At 48.8% G+C, this 25,203-nt stretch overlaps 2 protein-coding genes across 2 annotated transcripts; one reads left to right on the top strand and one right to left on the bottom strand.

The window, feature by feature from the left end:
* Positions 1–8,998: 8,998 nt before the first annotated feature.
* Positions 8,999–16,384, bottom strand: Eif3i (eukaryotic translation initiation factor 3 subunit I). Its single transcript, XM_032897070.1, has 11 exons — positions 16,247–16,384; positions 16,062–16,154; positions 14,827–14,914; positions 13,525–13,590; positions 11,973–12,122; positions 11,769–11,896; positions 10,454–10,564; positions 10,256–10,345; positions 9,908–9,981; positions 9,279–9,371; positions 8,999–9,162 (listed from the first exon to the last, which is right to left on the bottom strand). The coding sequence occupies exons 1-11, from the start codon at positions 16,367–16,369 to the stop codon at positions 9,081–9,083; spliced, it is 1,098 nt and encodes a 365-aa protein (XP_032752961.1). The 5' UTR covers positions 16,370–16,384; the 3' UTR covers positions 8,999–9,080.
* On the top strand, positions 16,303–25,133 carry Tmem234 (transmembrane protein 234). Its single transcript, XM_032897072.1, is given in 6 exon segments — positions 16,303–16,383; positions 16,642–16,793; positions 17,962–18,028; positions 24,522–24,568; positions 24,571–24,616; positions 24,890–25,133. Coding segments are annotated over 6 exon segments (414 nt in total). The 5' UTR covers positions 16,303–16,367; the 3' UTR covers positions 24,976–25,133.
* The last annotated feature ends 70 nt before the right edge of the window (positions 25,134–25,203 follow it).

Genomic DNA, 25,203 nt, shown 5'->3' with positions numbered 1-25,203 from the left:
TTTTATGTGTGTAGGTGTTTTGCCTGAATCTAGGCATGTGCACTGTGCCCACAGAGGCCAGAAGAGGAGGTTGGATTTCCTGAGACTTGCGTTACATATAGATGGTTTTGAGTTGCCACATGGGTGCTAGGAATCGAACCCAGGTCCTTGGGAAGGGCAGCAAGCCCTCTTAACTTCGGAGCCATCTCTCCCGCCCCCTGTCTTAGTTTCCTAAGGAGCCTCCATGTTGATTTCCATAGTGAGCACAAGGGTTACACTTCTACCCAAAGTGCAGAACAGTTTTTCTTTCTCCATAGCCCCACCAGCGTTTATTGTTATTTCCTCTCCCTCTCTCTCTTTTTCTTTTTTAAAACTTTATTTTTTATTTTATACATATAAGTGTTCTGCTTACATGAATATATGCACGCCACACGGGTACAGTGTTGAAGAAGGTCAGAGAGGGATTTAGATTCCGGGGAAACTGGAAATATAGAAGGTAATTAAGTAGGCCCCATGTGATGCTGGGAATCCAACCCAGGTCCTCTAAAGGTGCAATAAATAAGTGCCCTTAACCACTGAGCTATCTCTTCAGACCCCATTGCTATTTTCTTTTTATTTATTTATTTAATATGTGTGAGTACACGGTCAGAGCCCGTTACAGATGGTGGTTGTGAGCCACCATGTGGTTGCTGGGAATTGAACTCAGGACCTCTGCAAGAGCAGTCAGTGCTCTTAACCACCGAGCCATCTCTCCATCCCCACTCCTCCCAATTGCTATTTTTTGATGGTAGCCATTCTAGGTGAGATGGAATCTCAGGGTATTGTGTGGCTGTGTGAGGACGTCACCCTCAATGATTCACACCGCTTTATGTAGACCATAGACCTCCCAGGATTAGGAGACTGTAATACTCAAGCCAGAGCCTGAGACAGAAGGCATCCCACCTTTCCTTTTGAAGCAGGGTCTCAGTGAACTTGAAGATCAGTAACTTGACTGGCTGAAGGGTTTGGCCTGTCTCTCCAGGCCCTGTAGTGCTGTGTTTACCTGATCTGGGATCTGAACTCAGGGGCCATACTTGGTAATTGCCTCTACTCACCGAGCCTCCTCTAAGTTTTCATCCCCAGCCCCCACTCGGTGGATCACGAACCCTCAGAACTCCAGTCCCAACAGATGAGAGGCCCCTCTGTGGACAGCAGGCACACATGAAGTGCACAGACACACATTTAGGCAAAATACTCATACCTGTTCGATCTAAAAAAGAATATATTAAAAGTAAGTGCACGGGTGAATGGTTGAACGAGCCCTCTAGCAAATCAGTTGAGTTTCCTATTGTTTGCAGTTGCCAATTGAAGCAGATCTCTTGCTGGACTCGAACCCGGTGAGCACAGGGTTCTTGTGGGTCCCTCTATCAAAACCATGACCCCGTTGCATTGTGCGGGCAACTAACATTTAATGAAAAGGAATGGGGTCAAAGGGCTGGAGTTCCTCAAGTCTGGACGCAGCAGAACTGGCCTGAGGATGTTGCCCAGGGGCAGGACTTCCAGCTGTGTGTGCGTGTGGGGGGAGGGCCCCTAGCGACGTAGCTGTTTGCTTTTTAAGGTGGACCGAGGGGTTTCCCCGACGCCAGCTTCAGATGTGTGGAGAAAGAAGGCAGCTAAGTAAACCCACCCACACTTTCCAGCCCACCCACTAGGGCACAGGGGAACAAATGGTTATTTTTCTTTCTTTTTATGTCATCGAGGGGGGCCAGGACCCCAAAACTTTAAAAAAATTCAGAACCTCCAGAGACCCAGCACAGAGGTAACTTTAGGCAAGACCGTCACCACCCTTTCACTGATCATGAAACTTAGACCTTATTATAATGGACTCGTGCTTAGAAAACCTGAGAACCTGGGACGAGGAGAAAATGTCTATGGAACTGTGCGGTCTCTTCCAGAAGGGCCTCGGTCCTGTCTCCAGCTGTCCTGCCTATCCTTAACCAGAGTTCTGTGGGGCTGGGTCTCAGGGTTACGCTAGTGAAATGGAGTTCCAGGAGCTGATCTGCCCACAGCTCAGCCCAAGCCAAACTCTAAGGTACGTGGCACCACCTGCTGCAGTCCCCAGGTCCCGCAGTCGAATTCGAATCAGTGGCTGCCATTGTTGCTGGTGTTGACTCTTTCCAGCGAGAAACGGTGGCACGCCCCAAATTGAGACCCGGGAGAAGTCCGGGTGAAGGGACTGCGCGGTCGGAGATGACGCCCTCCTACACAGTCGGATGTGTGCGGCTCGATCAGTCCATCTGCGGTATCTCAGGTGACTCGGGCACCACCACTCCACGCTGTAAGAAGCCGGGCACCCAGAAGTGGAAGACTTGCTGGGTCTCCGGTTGTATCCGGGCGTCCAGAGGGCGCTCTTGAGCCGCGGATGCTAGCCCATGTGTATTTAAGGCAGGGTATTTGCTGCTGTTGTTTGGTTGATTTTTTGTTTGGTTTTTTAATAAAAGGGATATTGTGGAAAGTGCTCTCTGTGTACATAGTATGGTTCTAGGGCATAACCAAGAAGGAAGGCTTGGGGGTTGGTGCTTGAGATTCACGGAGTAGCAGGAACGGAGAAGAGAGGGTGACAGAGACCATAGCGAGTCTATCCTCAGGCGCTGTCCTTGGAATCAGCCACTATTTCTATTCTTCTAAGGTCCCAAAAGCTTGAGATCCGACACTTCTACGCGCCACGCTGGAAAGCTGCGACAAGGGAGAGAAGCTCGCTAGGTGGGAGTGGTCTTAGGGGCCTCTCAGGAGGGAGCTCAGAAGAACAGAAATACATACATACGAAGTCTGATCCCTCCGTACGGTTCGTACCCCTAGACCTGGCTTTTGCCTCTCAGAATGCATTTCGACACAGCCGGTTAAATATATCGGTGTGGCTCTCGTGTTACAGATACCCGAGCTCTTCCCAGGCGGCTTCCGAGCCCTCAGACACCACCAAACTCCCAGCACACCGCTCACCAGTCTCGGGTCCCTAGACATTTATTATTGGCCCATTTTAACCACTGCCTGGACACTTCCTGCCTGATCATGACCCCGCCCCATCTCTGGTTCTAGGTGTCCCATTCCTCCGTCCACCTACCACCACCCACCCCCATCACCACCCCCACTTGAAATTTTGTCCCTTTGTGAACCCAGGGCAGATACACAGTCTACTCTCGTCGTCCTTTTCCATTCCCACCACAACCCTCCCATACTCATACCCTTCCTGTCCGTGCCTGCTGGCTTTTCTTTTTTATTTTTATTTTTTTACTGAACCCTGGGCCTTGCGGTTGCTAGGCAAGCGCTCTACCACTGAGCTAAATCTCCAACCCCATTCTTTTCTCTTTCTTTTTATTCCTTTTCTTTTTCTTTTCTTTTTGGAGACAGGGTTTCATCCTGTAGTCCTGGCTGTCCTGGAACTCATTCTGTAGACCAGGCTGGCCTTGAATTCGGAGGTCTACCTGCCTCTGCCTCCCAAGTGCTGGGATTAAAAGTGCACCACCTCCTAACGCTCGACTGAAACTGACCTCCTGTCTCACGCCCTCTCTGGTTGTGAGGCCTGCACAGATGTGTGCTTGTTCCCTGCCTTCAGGTCATGTTAGTGCCAAGAAAAAGTCCCGAGGGAGTTTGTGTCCTTTGGAGAGAGAAGACTGCTTCCCTGTAAGCACACAGAACTCTCATTATTTGCTTATTTATCTGCCATGGAGCACAGAAGCTGCCCTGTGGACAGCCCAGTATGACAGAGGCTGAGGAGGTGAAGCACAAGGCGCCTCCTTGTAGTCAGCCAAGGGTTTCTCGGAATGGATGGTTTCTGTTTGTTTGCTTGTTTGTTGGTTTATTGAGGAGGGTGGTTGTGAGGAGGGGGAGGGTAGCTCCGAGACAAAGTTTCTCTGTATAGTAAGTAACCCTGGCTGGAAATGTCTGTGTAGACCAGGCTGGCCACCCACCTGGCCTGCCTCTGCCTCCTGATCGCTGGGATTAAAAGCTTGTGCCACCACACCTCTCTGAGAATGGGGTGATTTCTAAGGACCCCTCCCGCTCCCCCGTGAAGGAAAAGGAGATAGATAGAAGGAGGGTGAAGCATGTCATCAGGGGGAACAGCCAGGGCCCTGGTCTTCTGTCCTGTTTGTAGATTTGTATATGGTTCTGGGTAGCGGGGGCGAGGTGGGGCTGTTGCAGTAAAATTAAATAGGAGGTTTCTTTTACCCAAACTGGTGCTGGAACCGTGGGGCCTCATGACATCTGTTGGATATTTTCATCTCAGTCAGCAAAGCCTCTCACCAGCTTAGTTCCATCCCATATCACACTGCCGATGGCTACTCTCTGAGCCTGGCAACAATCTCTCTAGTTCCCAAGGCAGGTTGTCACCATGCCAAACATACACATCCCAATTCCGTGGCAGCCCAGTGTGTCCGTCTTGAATTCAATTAAATTGCCACATGAAAGAACATACAACACAATAACCTCTGATCCAATTGATAAGATATAATTTGCTCATCCAGACATACAAAATCCTCTACACATCCATCCCTTAAGAATATTCATGGGGGGGGGGTGTTGGGGATTTAGCTCAGTGGTAGAGCGCTTGCCTAGCAAGCGCAAGACCCTGGGTTCGGTCCCCAGCTCCGGAAAAAAAAAAAAAAAAAAAAAAAAAAAAAAAAAACAAAAAAAACCCCAAAAAAACAAAAACAAAAACAAACAAAAAAAGGCTGGAGAGTTGGCTCAGCGGTTAAGAGCACCGGCTGCTCTTCCAGAGGTCCTGAGTTCAATTCCCAGCAACCACATGGTGGCTCACAACCATCTGTAATGGGATTCCATGCCCCTCTTCTGGTGTGTCTGAAGACAGCTACTATGTATCCTATGCCTAAAATAAATAAATAATTCTTTAAAAAAAAAAAAAGAACATTCATAACAACCTGTAAATGTGCAGAGAGGAATCTTAACATCTGCCTCTATATTCTCTCCACTCCTCTCCCCTCCTCTTGCTCCAGTCTCCTCCTCCTCTAAAACTTTTCTCCCACCCATCCTTCCTTCTCGTCCAATGACAGGCCTCGTTCTATCCTGTACCTGCCTTCATCTGCATAATGACATCATCCTACAGGGGCCATGAGGTTAAAGGGAGGGTGAGGACAGAGCGAAGGTGTTGAAAGATGTTCACTGTAAGCTTAAGATTTTTCCTAGACAGGCTGAGGTCACTGAGGGTGTCAAAAAGGCTTGAAAAAAAATCTCTCTTAAAGGACCTGGGAGGAAGTCACTGGTGATCTTGAGTGGAGCAGTTCCTGGAAGGTAGGAACAAATACAGATACAAAGATTATTGTTGGGGTTCGGGATTTGGCTCAGTGGTAGAGCACTTGCCTAGCGAGCGCAAGGCCCTGGGTTCGGTCCCCAGCTCCGGAAAAAAAAAAAAAAAAAAAAAAAGATTATTGTTTCTCTTATGAGATGGGGAGGGGGTTATAGGGCATTCCATATCCTGTGAGAGCAATGTACCCCTTTCTAACAAGGCAGATCACCCCAAGGTCTGTAGGTGTTCCTCATTAGAATAGGAGGAGTTCTCAAGGAAATAGAATCTTCCGTGATGCGGTGGTTTGAATAGGTTTGGCCCCTGAATGCTTGGCCCATAGGCAGTTGCACGATTAGGGCGTGTGGCCTTGTTGGAGGAAGTGTGTCACTGTGGGGGGCAGGCTTTAAGGTCTCCTATGCTCAAGCCATGCCCAGTGTGGCTCACAGCCTCTGTCTGCTGCCTGCGGATCAGCATGTGTAACTCTTGGCTCTTCCAGCACCATGTCTGCCTGCACAATGCTGTGCTTCCTGCCGTGATGATCATGGACTGAATCTCTGAAAGTGTAAGCCAGCTCCAATTAAATGTTGCCCTTTATAAGAGTTGCCTTGGTCATGGTGTCTGTTCATGGCACTAGAACCTAAGTAAGACAAGTGGGTTCCATGTTCAATAGATTGGGATCCCCAAAGGGTGCTTTTTTCTTTCTTTCTTTCTTTCTTTTTTTAATCACATGGGCTTCTGGGAAGGTCGTGTCTCCCTCCTCAGGATGGAATTCCTGCTCTGCTCACAGGCTGGGCTCACCAAGAACCTGAGCCGGGTAAGAGGAGGCCGTTAGTTCTCATTTGACTAGGAGAGCTTTGTATGCTGTGGAGGCCAGATTAGCACACAGAGTTGTCTTCTTTGACTAGAATGCGTGTAGGAGGCACGGTGTGCCATCTGCCTGGCAGCCCAGGGTAGAGATTAAATTCCTACCTCATGAGACTGAGGTTGGGCATAGCTTTCAACCCTGGCACAAAACTATGACTCAGTACAAAACACACAGAGATTATTTATTTATAAATGCATAATCTAGAACCTGGTGTATTTTATTTTTGACCTGGTCACCCAGGCAGAGAAGACTCCAGTGGCCACTGTTGATAAGCCCTGGACCCACAGGGGAGGAGCCTGTATCCTAGGAAACAAAGCCGAAGGTACAGACAGCATCCTGCTTGTGATTGTGCTGTCTGAACTCATCCTGGGCCCTAGGAACCAGATTATGACTGGGTTCTAAGAATTGGGAGGGTGAGAGGATCCAGGTCAGTGGTCAACCTATTCCTTCTATCCAGAAACCCTGCTTCCTGGTGCCCACTCCTTCTCCCTGGCCCCAGATTTGACAACCCTTCCAGTTGTATTATCCTTCTTGGCTTCCTCCTGTGCCTGTCCCAACATGAGGCAACCGGCTTCCTCCTTTTCCCGCACTGCAGGAGGCAGTTAGGTTACTACTTCCTGAGGTTGGTACAGTTTAGGGAGGGGCTGCTGTTGGCCCTGCTGGGACATACCTTCCTTGGCACTTCCTTCTGCAAGAGTGAAGAGAGGTCAGCCTGCAGAAGGGGGACCAGGGCATGTAGAAAATGGCAGATGCCTGTTGTGTCAGCAGCTCACTTGTCCTTCAAATTTCTCTTTTAGGAAAAATGAGCGCCCTTCCCTCAGGAATTGCACTTCTCTTTAACTTCTGCAAACCCAGGAAGATGGTCCAGGATACACTGTACTCACAGCCAAGAACAAGTCCACTCCTGCTTCAGTAGTGATGGGTACGGAGATGGAGCTGTGGTGGTTTGAATCAGAATGGCCCCCATAGGCTCACAGATTTCACAAGGAACTGACACTACCTAAAAGGACTAAGAGGTGTAGCCTTGTTAGAGGAAGTGTGTTGCAGGATATATGATCATACTGTGAAACCCAAGATTTTATTGTTTACTGAAAAGACCTGTTTCTAGGTATGGTGTGGCCCAGCCTTAGCACACACCTTTTACCCGTCTGGTTGGAAAAGAGACTCCCTTAAATCCCAAACAATGAAGGTAAACTTTGTAGAAGGAAACACCATGTTTGAAAGTGACGTCTAATTGAATGGCAGACAAAGTGACAAACCAAAGATTTGGCAGAAGAGGATATGCCCGACTCTCAAGAAAAGAGAAGAGGAAAAAGGCTACTTAGGAGAGAGGGAACAGTTTTACTGGGACAGTCGTACAGAGTCAGGCCTCAGAGAGAGAACAAGGTAAGCCCGAGAATGAGGAACCAGAAGATTGGAACAGATTGTCAAAGTCAGTTTGAGGCCCAGGAGAGCATCAGTTAGAAGCCAGTTTGTGTCCACTTGGAGAGGAGATTCAGCCAGAACAGCTTTGTTGAACCGGCCAGCCATACTTCCGAGTAAGAAAGGGTGAGCTTATTCAGCATCAAGTCTCAGAGGCTGAAAATACCCTAGGCCTAGGTTACATTGTACAGAGGCTTAGAGGCTTCCAGGGCGAGGCCTAGGTCATCAGACAGAGGCAGTAAGATGGAGATGACAATACATGAGAAATCAGTAACATTTACAGAATTGTCGCTGTGGGTGGGCTTTGAACTTTCAAAAAGCCTCCTCCAAGCCCAGTGGCTCTTTTCCTGCTGCCTGTTTCAACTACTTCTGTCTTTGTGCCACCATCATGCTGACAATGGACTGAATCTCTGAAACCGTAAGCCCCAATCAGACGCTGCATCTGTTCATGGTGAATCGCTGTGTTCATGGTGTCTCTTTACAGCAGTGGGACACTAAGAGGTAGAGGACTGGCTTGGCACACACGAGACTCAGGCTCAATCCCTCGTACCACAGTAAAATCATTTTTAGCCACGTTGCCATGCACACTCCTCCCACTTAGGACACGGAGGCAGGCAGAGCGTAGTGAGTTCTAGGACAGCAAGAGCTACCTAGAGACACTGTCTCAAAACAAACACCCACCACCCAAAGAAATACATTTAGGGGCTGTGGAGTCCAGTGGTTGGGTACTTATTGTTCTTGCAGAAGACCTGGGTCTGGTTTCCATCACCCACGTGGCAGCCCACGACTGTGTGTAACTCCTTCCAGGGGACATCCTCTTCTGGCCTTCATGGGCACCAGGCAAAAATATAACACATATGACACAGCGTGTTGCATGTGTATTATGTATGTGCTATGATACACAGGGGGGGTCAGGTAGACAGCTTTCAAGTGTTGACTCTCTTTCAACATTTGGACCGGAGGGTTAAACCAGGTTACCAGGCTTGTGGGGTTACAGGCCGTTGTGAGCTGCCCAACATAGGTGCTGGGAATGGAAACCAAGAGCCACCCACTCTACACCCTGGATTCCTTGGCCATGGCTTTCTGTGGAGCCCCAGAACCTGTGTCTTCAGTGAGGTAATCCCCAGTTCCCCTAGAGATTTCCCTCCCTGCTGGGTTTCCTCACCTCTCTTCCTCCTCAGGCCCTTTCCTGTGCTGGTCAGGCCCAGCTGAGCCATCAATTAGGGATAAGAGGGTAGGGGGAAGGTTCTTAGCCCACAGCCTGGCTTCTTGTGGTGCAGTGGTTCTAAGCCTCTTGGGTAAAGGTGTCTACCACACAGGTGAGCCCGGAGCATGCAGAGTCTGGGTGCGAGAGAAGACTCCAATAATAAAAGTATTCCTTATGATCAGCCACTCGAGGCTCAGTGAAGAGGGAAAAATGGTCAGGCTGCACAAAACGTCTGACAAGGAACTATTTTTAACAAACTAATTTATTCTTCAGAGTCTAAAACCTTCTGTGAGCAGCTTCCCTGTTGTGGAGAGAGATCCAGCCCCTCAGGCCTCAAACTCGAACTCGAAGTACTGAGGGTCAAAGTAGTGGATGCGGACATAGCCGTCTTCGCCACCGCTGCTGTAGCTGGAAAGAGACGGACAGGGACGGTCAGCTGCTGCTGTGGGAGGGGAAGCCTGCGCAGCCACAGAGCGAATGGGCAGACCCCCGGCCACTGGGCAGCTTCTTCAGTGGGGCCATACCTCTTGCCATCAGGATGGAAGGCGACGCTGTTGATAGGTCCAAAGTGGCCCTTGACTCTTCCAAACTCTTCCTCAAAAGCCAAATGGAAGAACCTGGGGGGGTGGGGGTAGAGGAGACCCAGTTATTCCAAAATGCACCTGAGGCAGCATTCTACAAAATGAAGACTGAGGTAGTACTTTATGTAACAAAATTAATAAAGTAGAGGAATTAGGATAAAGGAGACATAAGACGAAGCAAACTACGAAGGAAAACTACGCAAACATCTGCCTCAATACACAGCTGGCAGTGCTCTAAAGCTCTCATAATATTAATTCATTTACTTAACATGCACAAATTTCTGAGGTGAGTAATGTCCCACTAAACAGTCGAGAATCCTGGATATAGAGACAGACAATGTCATCTAGGCCCCCAGGGTTCACGATCCCTGCTGTTGTTTACAAACAGGGTCCCCTGTAGCCCAGCTGAGCAAGGAGCTGAGCTAAAGCCAAGGATGACCTTGAAGCTGGTGTGAGGCGAGCGCCTTAGCCAGCTGTATGTGCCGCTGATTTCATGACCCCACTGCTGCACTGGACATCTGTCACGTTCCCTTTGATCCTCAGTGGTCAGGAGTCTGCTTCCTTCCCCTTACCTGGCCTCAAACTTGCCAATCCTGGTGGAGGTTGTGGTCACATCCATGGCTTCCTGACCACCTCCCAGCACCACCTAAAGGGAAGAAAGATCAGGGCAGCCAGGACTTAGGTACAGGCCTGTCCTCTGCTTTTCTGCTTATAACTTCTCTCCACACAGTGGGAGGACCCTCAGGGAGGGGGTGAACGGCCACTTCAAGGACCTTCTGCCCCAAATCAGTCAGCACTGTAACCATGGTAGGAGTCCCTTTCTACCTGACACCATTTTCCCCATCTCTTACAGCCTAATTGTTGGGCAAACATCCAGACCCTGGACGCTTTAGCAGGAGGCCTGGACAGGGTCTTCTTACATGGTCATAGTTGGGAGAGAGAGCAGCCGAGTTGACGGGACGTTCTGTTCGGAAAGTCTTCTGATGTTCAAGACTTGTGGAATCGAAGAGCTGGAGGGAGGAGGGAGGGGAGAACCTGTGATGGGCACCTTTCCGGGCAGGTCGAACCGGTTGAATATGCATCAGGAGGGCAAGTGACTAGACCCCTACCCAGCTCACCTTAGCTGTGTTGTCCTTGGATGCGGTGACAAACATGGTCATGTCTCTAGACAACTGGATGTCATTGATCTGCCGGGAGTGCTCCTTAACGTTCACCAACACCTCTCCAGACTGGAGGGGGAGGACCAGTTAGACTCACGTGCCCGAGTCCAAGCCGCCATTCCCCAGAAGCCCAAGGCCAGCTGAACTTGACTTGACACCTTCCTTACCCTCAACCTAATCTCTGACCCCTAGTCCCTCCCCCAAGCCTTACTTTTGGTACTGAGCTTGACTGACTCCACGTACTCTGTCACTGAGCTCAACCCCCGGCTCTTTTTAATTAAAACAATTCTGTGGATGGGTGTGTGCCTGCATGTGTATATACATGTGTCTGTGCCCACAGCTGAGAGGAGAGCCTTGAATCCCCTGGAACTGGAGTCACAGATAGCTGTGAACTGCCGGATGGGTGCTGGGAACAGAACTCAGGTCCTCTGCCAGAGCAGCAAGGATTCTTAACCATCAAGTCACCTCTCCAGGCCCAGATCGCTTGCATTTTTTCAATGTGAGGCACAGCCCCACCAAGCTGTCTAAGGTCGGTCCACGCGCAGCTGCAATTTCCTTTCTTTTTTTTTTTTTTTGTTTTGGAGCAGAGGACTGAACCCAGGGCCTTGCTGCAAGGCTCTGCTAACCCTCTCCTTTCTTTTTTTTTTTGAGACAAGGGCTCTACCCTGGCTGGCCTGGAACTGGCTCTGTAGCCCAGGCTGATCTCAACCTCAGATCTACCTGCCATGGCCTCCCAACTGCTGGGATTAAAGGTGTCAGGGCCTTAGCTGGGTAAGTGTTCTTCCACTGGGCTACGTCCCCAAATCTTTGCTTCTATTTCTGTTGCCTATGGAAGATCTTCCTGCTGGAAGCTAAAGATTTATTCACTTTTATTTTATGTATTATATGTATTGTGCCTTTGTGTGTGTGCACATGGGCACAGGTACACATACAATGTGTCTTCCACATGCACGCCTGGTGCTAAGGGGCCAGAGGGTTTGAGAACCCCTGAACTGGATTAAGGACGGATTGGGCTGCCCTGGGGGTGCTGGAATCTCTGTGAGAGTGGCCAATGCTACTCTGACTCAGCTGAAATCTCTATTGTGATGTCAACTTATCCTGACTTGTGTCCATACTGTTTTTAAGCTGGCGTCTAATTCTGTTTCCTAGAGCCTCCCATAGGACATAGCACTCTCCAGAGGCAGGAAGATGCTTGTCTGTGCTCACTATTATATGTCCTCAGTGTCCAGTGACACACTCCCAATACCTAATGTCTGATAACACCCGGCCTTACCTTGGCGCTGTACTGGTTGAGCTCTCCGCTCTCGTGGCCTGCGATGATGCACTCCCCCAGGGGACCCCAAACAGCACTGGTGATCTTGGAATCATTACAGGGGATCTTCATGTAGGGCTCGTTGCTGTCTGTGCAGAGCAGCAGGGGTGAGGCCCGGGGATCTGAAACCACACCCCCACCTCAGCCCTCCAATCCTATCCTCACCAATCTGGCTTGGATCCCGCAGATCAAAGAAGCTCACAAAACACTGATACCCCATCTGCTTGTCTGTGGAGAACATGATGATGTTGCCCCCAAAGTCAAAGCCACAGGTCCGCACGGCTGAGTTGGTCTTGAGTAGGGCCAGCTGCTTCCCTGGAGAGGCACAGTCTGTGTCACTCTGGTCTAATGCACAGGGTGGACCTGCCACTCCGCCACCAGTCTCAGCATCCTTCCCTGACAACTGCAGGTCATCGCTCCTGCCCGCTGCTGCTCTTTACCTTCCTTCTATCCTCTCAGTAGTGCTTCCCATGAATCCTGCTAATGTGGCTCTAGGCACAGTGGGTTCCATGCTAAGTCTCCCCCTCAGACTCCACTCCTCCCCAGCATCCCCACAGAAGCAGACACACAGCAGTCCCTCAGCAGCCAGAATGATACAGCGCCATGCCGTGCACGCCCATGCGAGCCCCTCCCCTCCTTTAGCCTCCTCTACCCTCCTGTCTGCTCTTCTGCTTGCTCAAACCCACCATCGCGCTGCTTTTCCCTGCTCATCAAACTCCTCACTGTACCAAGTTTAACTAAACAAGTTCTTTCTTAATAACCGAATCCTAGATGGGCAGTGGTGGCCCACACCTTTAATCCTAGCACTCTGGAGGGAGAGGCAGGTAGATCTCTGAGTTTAAGGCTAGCCTGGTCTACAGAGTGAGTTCTAGGACAGCCAGGGCTTCATAAAGAAATCCTATTTCTAAAAAGTCAATCATTCAATCAATCAATCAATCAACCAACCAATCAGTAATTTAAAAACAAAGCAAAAAAACTCTTAAGCCTTGACTAGAGAGATGGTTCAGTGATTAGGAGCACAGCCTGTTCTTACAGAGGCTGCGGGTTTAATTCTCTGCACCCACAGGTGGCTCACAGCTTTCTCTAACTCCAGTCAGATCTGATGCCTTCCTTTGGATGCCATGGGTACTGTACATACACAGTACACAAGATCTACATGTAGGCTAAACACACACATACATGTAAAGCTAAAAATAGAGAAGTTGTGCTGGAAAGACGGTGTAGCAGTTCAAAGTGCTGGCTGCTCTTCCAGAGGTCCTGCACTCGATTCCCAGCACCCACGTGGCAGCTCGCAGCTGTCTGTAACTGTGGTCCTATGGGATGCAAAGCCATCTCCTGGTGTGCTAATGTACACGCAGACAAAACATCCATAAACATAAAATACATAAATCTTCAATTAATTCTACTTAATAAAACATTCCTGCTCATGAAGGCTCCAGCTCAGTGAACAGTGACCCTGAGGAGCCCATCAGGGTCACTCATCTCCACCCTAGGAGGCGCGCTGTCCCTTTCTGGCCTTCCGTGAACATGGCTTTTTATCTTGATGTAAGCCTCTTTTCCCAGCTACGTTCCTTGCTGTTCTGTCTGTTGTCTCTTACTCTCTAGACTAGAAACCACCTATGAACTTGTCTCTAGTTTTCCTGAACATATTGTATTTGCTTAGACAGGTACACTGTCGTTGGCCACTTTTGCTAAAAAGTGAATAACCCAGGTTTACCTGTTTCACAGTCCCAGAGACGACAGCTGTTGTCAGCTGAGCCAGTAAGGACATGCTTGGTGTCCCCTGAGGAAGATGTTAAGAAACATGACTTGGGCTGGAGAGATGCTGAGTGGTTAGAGCACTGGCTGCTCTTCCAGAGGGTCCAGGTTAGAATCCCAGAAGCTACACGGTGGCTCCCAACTCCAGTTCCAGGGGGATCTAATGCCTGAGTGTGGCTTTCAAGGGCACCAGGCACACATACATACAAACACCAGGCAAATCACTTCTAGACACAGAAAAAAAGAATGACTAGGGCTGGGAGACATTCAACAGGTAAAATGCTCTGTGCAAACCTGAGAACCTCAGTTCAGATCCCCAGCACCCACAGAGAGACTTTGGTGTGGCTGCAATTCCAGTGTTGAGACGAAGACAGGAAGTTCAGTGCAGTCAAGCACTAGCTAATCAGGGAGCTATAGACTCAATGAAAAGTTGTTTTTGTCTCAAAACACAAGTTGGAGTCAGACAGTGGTGGCACATGTCTTTAATCCTTCCTTGAGAAGCAGGTACAGGTGGATCTCTGAGGCCAGCCTGGTCTACAGGGATTTCTAGGACAGTCAACACTATCATAGTGAGACCCTGTCTTGAAAACAGACCAACCAAAACCAAAACAAACAAACAAAAAAACAAAAACCAACCCAACAAACAAAGCTGGGATAGGTGGCTCATTGATTAGAGCATTGGCTGCTCTTCCGGAAGACCCAGGTTAGGTTTCCAGCACCCACACGGTGGCTCCCAACCATCTGTAACTCTTGTTCTAAGGGATCTGATGCCCTCTGTCATTTTAAAGAAAATGGCTGGCACTGCACACACATGGTGCACAGACACATATGCAGGCAAAACTCACGTAGATAAAACTAATCTTTAGGGAAAAGAAAAAAAGGTAAAAAAGGTTGCAGAATGACTTAAGACAAGACCGGATGCTGACTTCTGGCCTTCATTTGTCCCTGCACTTGTGCACACAGATTCACCACACACACACATATACATACATACAAAAGAAAATGACAACAGTTCACCTAGCCCCCATCTCTTGGAAGCCAAAAAGCATCTCCCAGTTCCGTCCCAAAGAGCCTTTCTCACTTTTACCCCAGAGCGACTTGACCTTTGAATTCCAAAACCTGAACGTGTCCTAGTTTCCCACAGGATGAAGCACCCCGGAGTAGGGAGTGTTATTCTCTAGACCACCATAGCATGCCAAAGCCACAACCTCAAAGCCAGCATCTCCAATGCTGGCTGATCCATGGCAGGCAAAAAGGATACAGTCAGCATCCACACACCACACAGCTCCAGTGTGGCCCATGTAGGTGCCTAGCCTCTCGCCATTGACAGAGTACCACACATTGACGATCTGGAAAGAGTAAAATGACAGGACGGGTCACATCCCGGAAAGATCAATAGCTTACCTTGCACTCAAACCTTCTATAGGCTCGAGCCAAGCCAGCCTTCTACTCATTTATTAGAGAGCTGATAAAAGACCAGCTCCTGGGTTCTCCTCCGTCCTAACATAAGCGGCAGAAGAGCCAGGCCTACCACAGCACCCTCATACGCTTTTGTCTGGATTCAGAGGAGTCCAAGACAAGATTGAGTCCCAGCCTAAAAAAATCTTTCAGGTCCTGTTCAGCTGACTACAGATGACAGTAAGGATGCATGGGCTCTGGTGCTTTGTCACTAGCTCACCCTGTCATCTTAAATACAGGGTTTCTTTCCTTTAAATGGCTATGAGAGCTGGAGAGCTGGCTCAGAGCTTAAAGAATACTGGCTGCTCTTCCAGACGACATGGGTTCGATTCCCAACACCCACACGATACCAACAATCTGTAGCTGCAGTTTCAGGGGATCTGATACCCTCTTCTGGCCTTCTCAGGTACCAGACGCACACATGCAGGAAAGCACCCATACACATAAAATAAAATCATTACACACACACACACACAATATATATATATATATAATTTTTTTAGAGCACTGGGAGGAGCTGTATGTGGTAGCACACATTTGTATTCCTAAGACCAGGAGGCTGAGGCAGGAGGATGGAGAGGTTCAGGCCAGCGTGGATAGATACCCCACCCCTGTTAACAGCTTTCTTCAAAGGGCAGCTGTGACGCTCCAATAAAACCATGTCTATGAACCTTAAAATATAAGCAACTAACATACATGAGGTGCGGTGCAAAACTATTTACAAGAATGACCTCACTTTGCTGAGGGAGCTACTAAAAGCCTCCATGTTTTACTAAAAGGGAAAACTAGTTTAGAAAGGTTAAATGTCAATCTCTTAATTTTCTTCTTCCTGGGTACTCTTTCCTTTCATCCACCAACTTCTTCCAGATTTTCCTGGCGGAATGCTGTCGCTACCCTACTCCGGTTATGGGTGGTTTTCCCTGCTTTTCAGAGAAATTTCCCTCCAGCAGCAAACCTTGTTCACCCCCTGTCCCGGCGGCGCGAACTCGCTCCCCCCGGTGCCCCGCCCGGCCCTCCCGCCCTCGCGCAGTCGCTCACAGGGTCTTTGGCCACAGTGAAGAGGAGGTCTCCTTCGCGGTTGTACTTGATTTGCGTGATGGACCGCTCATGGCCCTGAAGCAGGATGGGCTTCTGTGAGGACAGAACCGGAGTGTCAGTGCCTGGAACCCTGTCCCAAGTCTACTGAGACCCCCCGACAGCAGCACAGCGTGCCTGGAACTCACCATCCTGGCGGTGACGCGAGGAGAGAGGCAATGTGAGTAGGACCGGAAGAAGACTGGGGCGACTTCCGGATGTGGGGACTCCGCCCTCTCGCTCCCGGAAGTAGAAGGGCCCAGCGTTTCCATGGCGGCATCCTTGGGTGGGTAGCTGGCCCCGCCCCTCTCCGGGCTCCGACTCTAACTCGGAGAATCTCTTCTCACTCCCCTGGCATCCCTGAATCGCAGGAATGCTAAACCACGCACCCTGGTCTCCCGGACTCACTTCCGCCGTTTTGCCGGCCCGTCCTCCCGACCTATCGCTGCCCGGCGCGGAGAGCGCGGGAGGGAGATGGAGCCGGTCAGCCGGGCTGGAGGAAGCAGGAGAGGGCCGGGGTGACTTTCTGACCCTTTGCTTTCAGGGCAGGTGCTTGCTCTGGTGCTGGTGGCTGCACTATGGGGTGGCACGCAGCCACTGCTGAAGCGGGCCTCCTCCGGCTTGCAGCAGGTGCATGAGCGGACGTGGGCCCGGCAGCTGGTGGGGGAGATGAAGGCTCTCTTCTTGAATACTGAGGTGCGTACGCTCGGGAGGAGCCGCTGAGTGTTTGGTCGCTGGTCGGCCAGATTCTCAGCCCACCTCCTACTCACTAGAAGCTCCTGGAAGCTCATTTATCCCCTGTGAGTCTCAGTTTCATCATCCGTAAAATGGAAATTTTAATGATAACCCATGTATAGGGCAGATAGAAGAATTGAGGTAAGACGCAAAACACTTAGCATTGGGTCTAGTACAGCGTACATGTTCAATCTATGACTTTTTTTTTTTTTTTTTGAGACTGTGTTTCTCAGTGTAGCCCTGACTGTCCTGAACAGTCTAGCCTCGAACTCAGGGATCAGCCTATCTCTGACTCCCGAGTGCTGGGATTAAAGGCGCTGCCACGACCAGGCTCTTAATGTCATTGTCACCCTATCAATTATATAATGATTTGGAGCATTTCCAGGAGCTTTCTTTGCCCTGGAGTTGTACGAAAGGAAGGCTATAATGAACTGTCTACAAGCCATAGCTGCCGATGTAAGCTAGCTAGATATGCAGTACTCTGAGGGGTACAGATAAAGTACTGTGTGAACTCTGAGAGAGATGGAGCTGGAGGACGGGGTGTGGACTTCCTGGAAGGGGTGACACTGTCACTCAAGGGAAGATGGGAACTGGCCAGGACGAGGGAGAGAGTATTTAAGGCAATAGAGTACATTGACTGTGTTTCTCTCTTTGCTCTAAAGAGTCCTCAAACACATGAGTGTGGGGTTAGGGATTTAGCTCAGTGGTAGAGCGCTTGCTTAGCAAGCGCAAGGCCCTGGGTTCGGTCCCCAGCTCCGAAAAAAAAAGAAAAAAGAAGAAAACAAACAAACAAAAACAACACATGAGTGTTCCCTGAGCATTTGTAGCCATCCCTCCCCCTGGGGGAATGGCATAAGCTAGAACCTGGGTTCTCAAACTGGGTAGTAACTGGAAAGGGGCCTAATATCAGATATCCCACATGTCAGATATTTATATCGCCGTTCATAAGTGTAGCAAAGTTACAGTTGTGAAATAACAATGAAAACAATTTTATGGTTTGGGGTCACCACAACATGAGGAACTGAGTTAAAGGGTTGCAGCATTAGGAAGGTTGAGAACCGCTGCTCTGGAGAACCGAGAAGACTGTTGCCCATGCAGGCAATCACTGACAGGTTTCTCCTCTTCCTAGTACCTGATGCCCTTTCTCCTCAATCAGAGTGGTTCCCTTCTCTACTACTTGACGTTGGCATCAACAGGTGGGTCTCTAGCTTGGGTCTTCTCTGGGGTGGAGGCCATATTTTTACAGGGAAACCTGAAACCCCTTGCACCTATCAGTGAGGGAGAGCACCTGTTTCTAGTCCTTCTGTGAATCACAGGGGCAGTGAGGGGGATCAGTGAGAGACAGTCACTAAAGCTGGCCTGACAGTCTTGTGTAGCAGCAGAAGGGAAGTTCATTGTGGTCTCATAAGTGCTGACCTCTTGTTTGGGAGGAGGGGGTTTTCTTGATACTTTTTCTGCTTGTTTGATGATTGTTTTAATTTTTTTTAAATATTTTATTTATTTATTATATATGAGTACACTGTAGCTGTCTTCAGACACACCAGAAGAGGGCATCAGATCTCATTACAGATGGTTGCGAGCCACCATGTGGTTGCTGGGATTTGAACTCAGGACTTCTGGAAGGGCAGTCAGTGCTCTTAACCACTGAGCCATCTCTCCAGTCCCTGTTTTAATTTTTTTAATTAGATTTATTTTGTGTGTGTATGTGTGTGTGCACATGTGTTATAATGTGTGTTTGGTCAGAGGACAAGTTTTAGGAGTAGGTTCTCCTTTTATCTTGGAGATTCTAGTAATGAGCTGGGCTCATCAGTCTTGATGGCAAGAACCTTTACCACTGAGTGACCACACCGGCCCCTTCCAAATCGTGATCTTTGTGCCTGTCTTCTAAATGCTGGGATTATAGGTGTTTACCAAACGCCCATGTAAGTGATACTCTGACTGCCCTCTACACTACCTGCCTGGCCTACAGTAAGTCCTTTATTTGAATCTTGGCTTTATATAGTGGGGTTCAGAGCACTGTGACGCCTCTAACCAACTCTGGCAATCTGTTCTAATCTTCTGCTACTTCTCATTCTCTGGCTTGTTCTGTCTTCACCTGTCACCTGTCTCTGTAAAACTGTCCCAGTAAAGGGGCTGGAGAGATGGCTCAGCGGTTAAGAGCACTGACTGCTCTTCCAGAGGTCCTGAGTTCAATTCCCAGCAACCACATGGTGGCTGACAACCATCTGTAATGGGATCTGATGTGCTATCCTGTTATGAAGACAGAATGCTCATACATAAATAAGTTTAAAAAAAACCTCACCCCCTCCCATGCTCTCCCCTGCCCTGTCTGTTCTTGTGAGAGTTGGACATATCCTGTCTCTGACTCATTCTGTCATATTTTTCTCTGGTTAGTCACTTTGCCTGTCAATTAGACATCACTTTCATGGCTTTTGTCTACAAACTAACCTTACCTACATTGGTCAAAGGTGCGTACTAAGGGCGTCTGCATTTCAGCCGGATCATTCTTTGAAGGTCTTAGGTTGTGATCCCTTAACAAAGCAGCCATGTTGCTGGATTAAAATTTCTCTGCATACCTTAAGCCCAACAGCATGCTAGTGCAAAGGGATTTAAAGCTGCATATTAACAGTTATAAACTGGCCTGGTGCCTCACGCCCGTAAGCCCAGCACTCAGAGGCTAAGGCAGGAAGAGAGCCACAAGTTCATGGACATTCTGGAATACGTAGCATGTCCTGGGATGCTTAGTGAGTTCTAGGCCACGCTGTCTCAAAAAACTAACAAGAAACTCTACCCACCCCTTAGATTTTTGCTCTTGAAAAACAAAAAGAGTCTCCTTGCGGTGTTTTTGCCTACCCTAGAGACAAGAGCCTCAGGAGGAGGAAAAAACCTGGTAAGGCGGCCTCTAGAGCGGATACTTGAGATTCAGCTGGAGAGAGTCAGTATCCATCAGACTTTCATTGCTAGGCTGGGATGCAGCTCATGTGACAGAGTGCTCACCCAGCATGCACAAAGATCTGGGTGCCATCCCAACGCCCAGAAAACCCTCATGGTGGTTAACAGCTGTCATCCTAGTCCTTAGGAGGCAGAGGCTGGAGGGTCAGAATTTAGGGCCACCCTCAGCTAATAACAAGTTTATAGGAACATCCTGGGATACTTGAGCCTGTCTTACAAAAGCAAAGGCAGGGGCTCCACAGGTAACCACACCCACCAGCAAGCCTGATGGCCAGACTTTGATCCCTAGAACCTACAGGGTCAAGAGAGAAGCTCTTCTCGATAGTCGTCCTCTGTCCTCCACATATTGTTGGTTTTCTGAGTTTCAAGCCTCTGCCCTAATGCAGTTCCTGCTGAGGAAGACTGTGGAACTTACTAATAAGCAAGTGGTAGCATTGCTATTTATAAAGTTGTCCTGTAGAGGTTGGGGATTTAGCTCAGTGGTAGAGCGCTTGCCTAGCAAGCACAAGGCCCTGGGTTCGGTCCCCAGCTCCAAAAAAAAAGAAAAGAAAAAAAAAAAAAAAACAAGCAAATAAAGTTGTCCTGTTTTAAACTTATTTATTGATTGATTGGTTGTATTTTGAGGCAGTTCCTCTGCGTAACCCTGGCTGCCCTGGAACTCATTTTATAGACCAGGCTGACCTCGAACTTAGAGATCCGCCTGCCTCTGCTTCCCAAGATCTGGGACCCAAAGCTCGGGCCACCACTGCCCAGCTTGTTATGAAGCTTTTTTTTTTAAGATTTATTTATTTATTATGTATAAGTACACTGTAGCTGTCTTCAGACACACTAGAAGAGGGCATCAGATCTCTTTACAGATGGTTGTGAGCCACCATGTGGTTGCTGGGAATTGAACTCATGACCTCTGGAAGAGCAGTTGGGTGCTCTTTTTTTTTTTCTTTTTCTTTTTCTTTTTCTTTTTTTCGCTCTACCACTGAGCTAAATCCCCAACCCCCAGTCAGGTGCTCTTTTTTTTTTTTTTTTTTTTTTTTTCCGGTGCTCTTAACCGCTGATCCATCTCTCCAGCCCGTTTATGAAGCTTTTGTCTCAGTGTTAGGGATCAAATTTAGGGTGTTGATTAAAATTGGAGCCCCAGGCATTGTGGTGCACGCCTGCAATCCCAGGGCACAGGAAGTGAAAACGTGAGGCCCTGGAGCTCAGGGTCGGCCTCAGCCACACAGAGTTTGAAGTTACCTTGGGCTACCTCAAGAGAAGAAGAGGTTTGAGCAAATTGCATTTTAACAACCTTTTTAGATTATTTTGTGTGTGAGTACTTTGCCTACATGTGCACCAGGTACGTGTTTGGTTCCCACAGAGGTGAGAAAAGGGTTTCAGATCTCAGAGAGAGTTATGAGAGTTGTGGCTCGACATGTGGGTGTGAGAAACAAACTCAGCAAGGGCTGTTACTCTCTGCGCCATCGCTCTGGATCCTTACGATGTTTAAATATTTCTTACGTGTGTACGTGTGTGCGTGCAGTAGTATACCTGTGCACATGTTGAGGTCATAAACAACTTTTGTCATTTGGCCCTTCGTGAGGCTCCCATAGATTAAAGTCAGGTTGGCAGAAGGTATTCTTACCTGCTGAGCCATCTTACCGTCCCTTGACCAGCCTCTCTCAAAACAGAAAGAAACCCTAAGCTTTTGAGCTATGACTTTTTTTTTTTTTTCTTTCTTTTTTTCAGAGCTGGGGACCGAACCCAGGGCCTTGCGCTTGCTAGGCAAGCACTCTACCACTGAGCTAAATCCCCAACCCCGTTGAGCTATGACTTTAAAGAGTCTCTGTTTCCCTTATGGTAATGGTGAGTGCTGTGGAAATGTATCGCAGTGCACAGAGCACCCAGTGAGTGCAACAGTGGGAGCTGAGCATTAGCTCCTGTGCTCCTTCTGCCATACCCTGTAGTGACCTTGAAATCCCCATTCTCTTTGAGGGGGAAGACCTCATTCTTGTATAGGTTTGTTTGTTTTGTTTTGTTTTGTTTAGAGGTGAGTTCTCTCTATGCAGTCTTGGCTGTCCTGGAACTGGTATATAGATCAGGCTGGTCTCAAAATCACAAAGATAGGGGTTGGGGATTTAGCTCAGTGGTAGAGCGCTTGCCTAGGAAGCGCAAGGCCCTGGGTTCGGTCCCCAGCTCCAAAAAAAAGAACCAAAAAAAAAAAAAAATCACAAAGATGTGCATTCTCTGCCTCCTGAGTTCTTGGACTATAGCTGTGTGCCAGCATGCCTGACAGTTGTTTTTGAAATGATCTGTAGCCTAGGCTAGAATTCAGAAATAGCCCAGGATGGCCTTGAACTCCTGGCTGTCTTCCTCTCTTAGCCTCCTAAGTGCTGGGAATACAAGTGTGAACCACCAAACTTCTCAAGAACTTATTTTATTATCTAACCAGGATGGGGAGGTGCCTCAGTGGTTAAGAGAACTTATTCTTATAGAGGACCCCAGTTCAATTCCCAGCACCACATGATGGCTCATACTGTTCCAGAAGGTTCTGACACTCTCTTCTGACCTCCATATGTACAACACATGCAGAAAAGCAACATACTCATATACACATAAATCTTTAAAGAAAGAAAGGAAGGGGCCCCTCAACAATGGGAGTGGGGGCTGGGGGGGCACTGTCCCTAAAGCTCTTGCCTGGCTGTGGATCCCATTCCTCTAACTGGGCTGCCTTGTCTGGCCTCAGTGGGAGAGGATGCACCCAGCCCTATAGAGACTTGATGTGTCGGCAGGGAGGGATACCCAGGGGGGCCTCCTCCCTCTTAAAGGAGAAGGGAAAGGGGGAGGGGGCAGCAATAGGGATGTAAAGTGAATAAAAAACTAGTGGGGAAAAATAGAAAGGAGGAAAACAGCTAAGCTGGTCTTAGACCTTGGACATCAGGTGTTCATGCTAGAGTCCAGATAACCTGGACCCAGCCCTGAGCCTCCAATCACTTCTGTGGAAGGAAATGAGCTCATTCTCTGTGTGGCTCAGCCATGCCCACTGGAAGCTGCAAAAGTCATGAAGCCAGCACAGCTGGCCCAAACGCTGAGCCCAACACTGCCATCGCTGTCCTTCTGTCTCTCATTTTTGGGTTTTGGTATCTGTGTGTTGCCTTCTTAGGGACTTTCTGCATTAGAATTCATTTTATGTCTGAGCCTTTCTAGGAAATCATATTCCCCACCCCACCCCACCCCCTACCCCCCCGGAGCTGGGGACCGAACCCAGGGCCTTGCGATTCCTAGGCAAGTGCTCTACCACTGAGCTAAATCCCCAACCCCCTTTCTAGGAAATCTTATAAACTTCTGCTTTTAACTTTATCTGGCCCTATTTGGAAGTCTTCCGTAACCCTGGAGATTGTTAAGCACGAAGATGAGATTCCCAAACAAGCTGGGAATCCCAGGTGAGGCCACCGCTCCAGGAGTCTGCTTGGGTGTCCGCCCCTGAGCTAGCTCATCCGTGTGATTGGTGTGGGGTAAACAGACACAACAGACTGACTGGAGAGGAGAACAGATTACAGATCAAGGCCTCCCTTTGCAGTATGCTTAGAGCTCTCTGAAAATGTAGTTTAAAAATAGGGAGTCACACAGGTCTCCCCCCCAGAGGAATAGAATTCTGTAAATAAGATAAATAAGAGTGGGGGTTGGGGATTTAGCTCAGTGGTAGAGCGCTTGCCTAGCAAGCGCAAGGCCCTGGGTTCGGTCCCCAGCTCCGAAAAAAAGAAAAGAAAAAAAAAAGATAAATAAGAGTGACTAAAATAAACATTTTCTACTTTATATTGTAGATGATGAAATGATACAATAAAGGAAATTAGGTATTAGAATTTGCTATTCGTAAAAAGACCGGTTCAGACATTTTCTGTTTGGCTGGAGTGCTTTCAGACAGCAAACACTTCCAGCCTAAAGCAGGCTGTCGTATAAGAAACATGTTTGCTTTGAGGAGACAGTCTTTAGATTCTTTACATTGGAGTTATAGGGCTAAGAATAAAAATCAAATCTGTTCTATTTATATTTTCTAATTGTGGCTGAACTTGTTACTCTGGGCATGTAATGAAACATCAAACACATAATCTGCACTCCTTGGATAGTCAGTGGTGGATCTCTGTTCTGTGAGACCTGTGTAAGTAAAGACCTCACTCAGCTGCACGATTCCCAAGCACCTTCTCCACCTGACTCACTCTCTCCTCTGCAGGCCACCGTGCGGCCTTTCCCAACTTTCACACAAGTGCTGAGGTGACCCGGACTCAGATCTCTATGCTTCCATAGCAGGCACTCTACTGACCGAGTATGTCCCCAGTATCTGTTCCCTCCTTTTTTAATAGTCTTGCTATGTAGCCCAGGCTGACCTCAAACTTGAGATCTTCCTGCCTCAGCCTCCTGATGGCTGGGATTGCAGCTATGTTCCCCAACATCTGCTTCATGATTATTTTTTCCAAGACAAAATGTTACTATGTAGCCCCAGCTGTCCTGGAACTCCTGAGGTAGACCAGGCTAGCCCTGAACTCAGAGTTCTGCCTGTTTCTGCTTCCAGAGTGACTGAGTTAGAAATGTGTGTCACTGTGACTATCTTGTGTGTGTCAGTGTGACTGTCTTGTGCTACTTTTGTACAGGTGGTGACAGTGATGAAGGGAAGAGGGAAGGGGACAGGTTGCAAATGTTTTATCCTGAGAAAGGCATTCTTTGCATCCAGGGGTTTTTTTTGTTGTTGTTGTTCTGATTGCTCAGATCTGACTTTAGCTGTGCCTATCTGTAACTCTCTGGCCATCGTCTTCACACACTGATTGTTGGGAAGGTCCTTGGAGAAGACGTTGGTGGAAAAGGTAAGTTGAGCTGCTGCAGGTCAGGGGAGGGTGCTTGGGCCTTGGCATGTGTGAGCATTTCCTGCGATTCTGTCTCCCATGGGCGGGAGAGGGAAGGTCTTCCCTTATCTTGCCCTTCATTCTCCAACAGCTCTCTGGCTTGCTTGTGGCCATGTTTCCTTCCCCTGGGCAATCTGGGGGCAGAGGCTGGGATGTAACCAGGACCTGGGGTCACCATCTGGTCTTCTTCCTCGGCCCCGCTGACCTGGCCCCTTGACGTTGTCTTTACCTCAGGAGCCGTGGCTGGCATGGTGCTCACCATCACGGGGATCACACTATGCGTCTCAAGCTCGGTGATCAAGACCCAGGGCCAGCCCTGACCTTCAGCTCCACTGCGCTCAGCCGACGATGCTAGACACTGAGGTGCAGGCCGAGCGATAGGCCAGCTTGCCTCTCTCACCTCAGATCACATCTACCTCGGGTGACAATAAGAAATGCACTGTCCAGAGTGCCTTTCCAGAATAGCCAAGGCGCCACAGAAACCGTGTCTCAAAAAGCCAAAAGGACAGCACTGGGGCCAGGCATGGTGGAGCACTCCTTTAATCCCC

This window comes from Rattus rattus, chromosome 1 (assembly GCF_011064425.1).
Source record: "Rattus rattus isolate New Zealand chromosome 1, Rrattus_CSIRO_v1, whole genome shotgun sequence".
Taxonomy (NCBI): Eukaryota; Metazoa; Chordata; class Mammalia; order Rodentia; family Muridae; genus Rattus; species Rattus rattus.
This window is presented reverse-complemented; position numbering and strand designations above follow the sequence as displayed.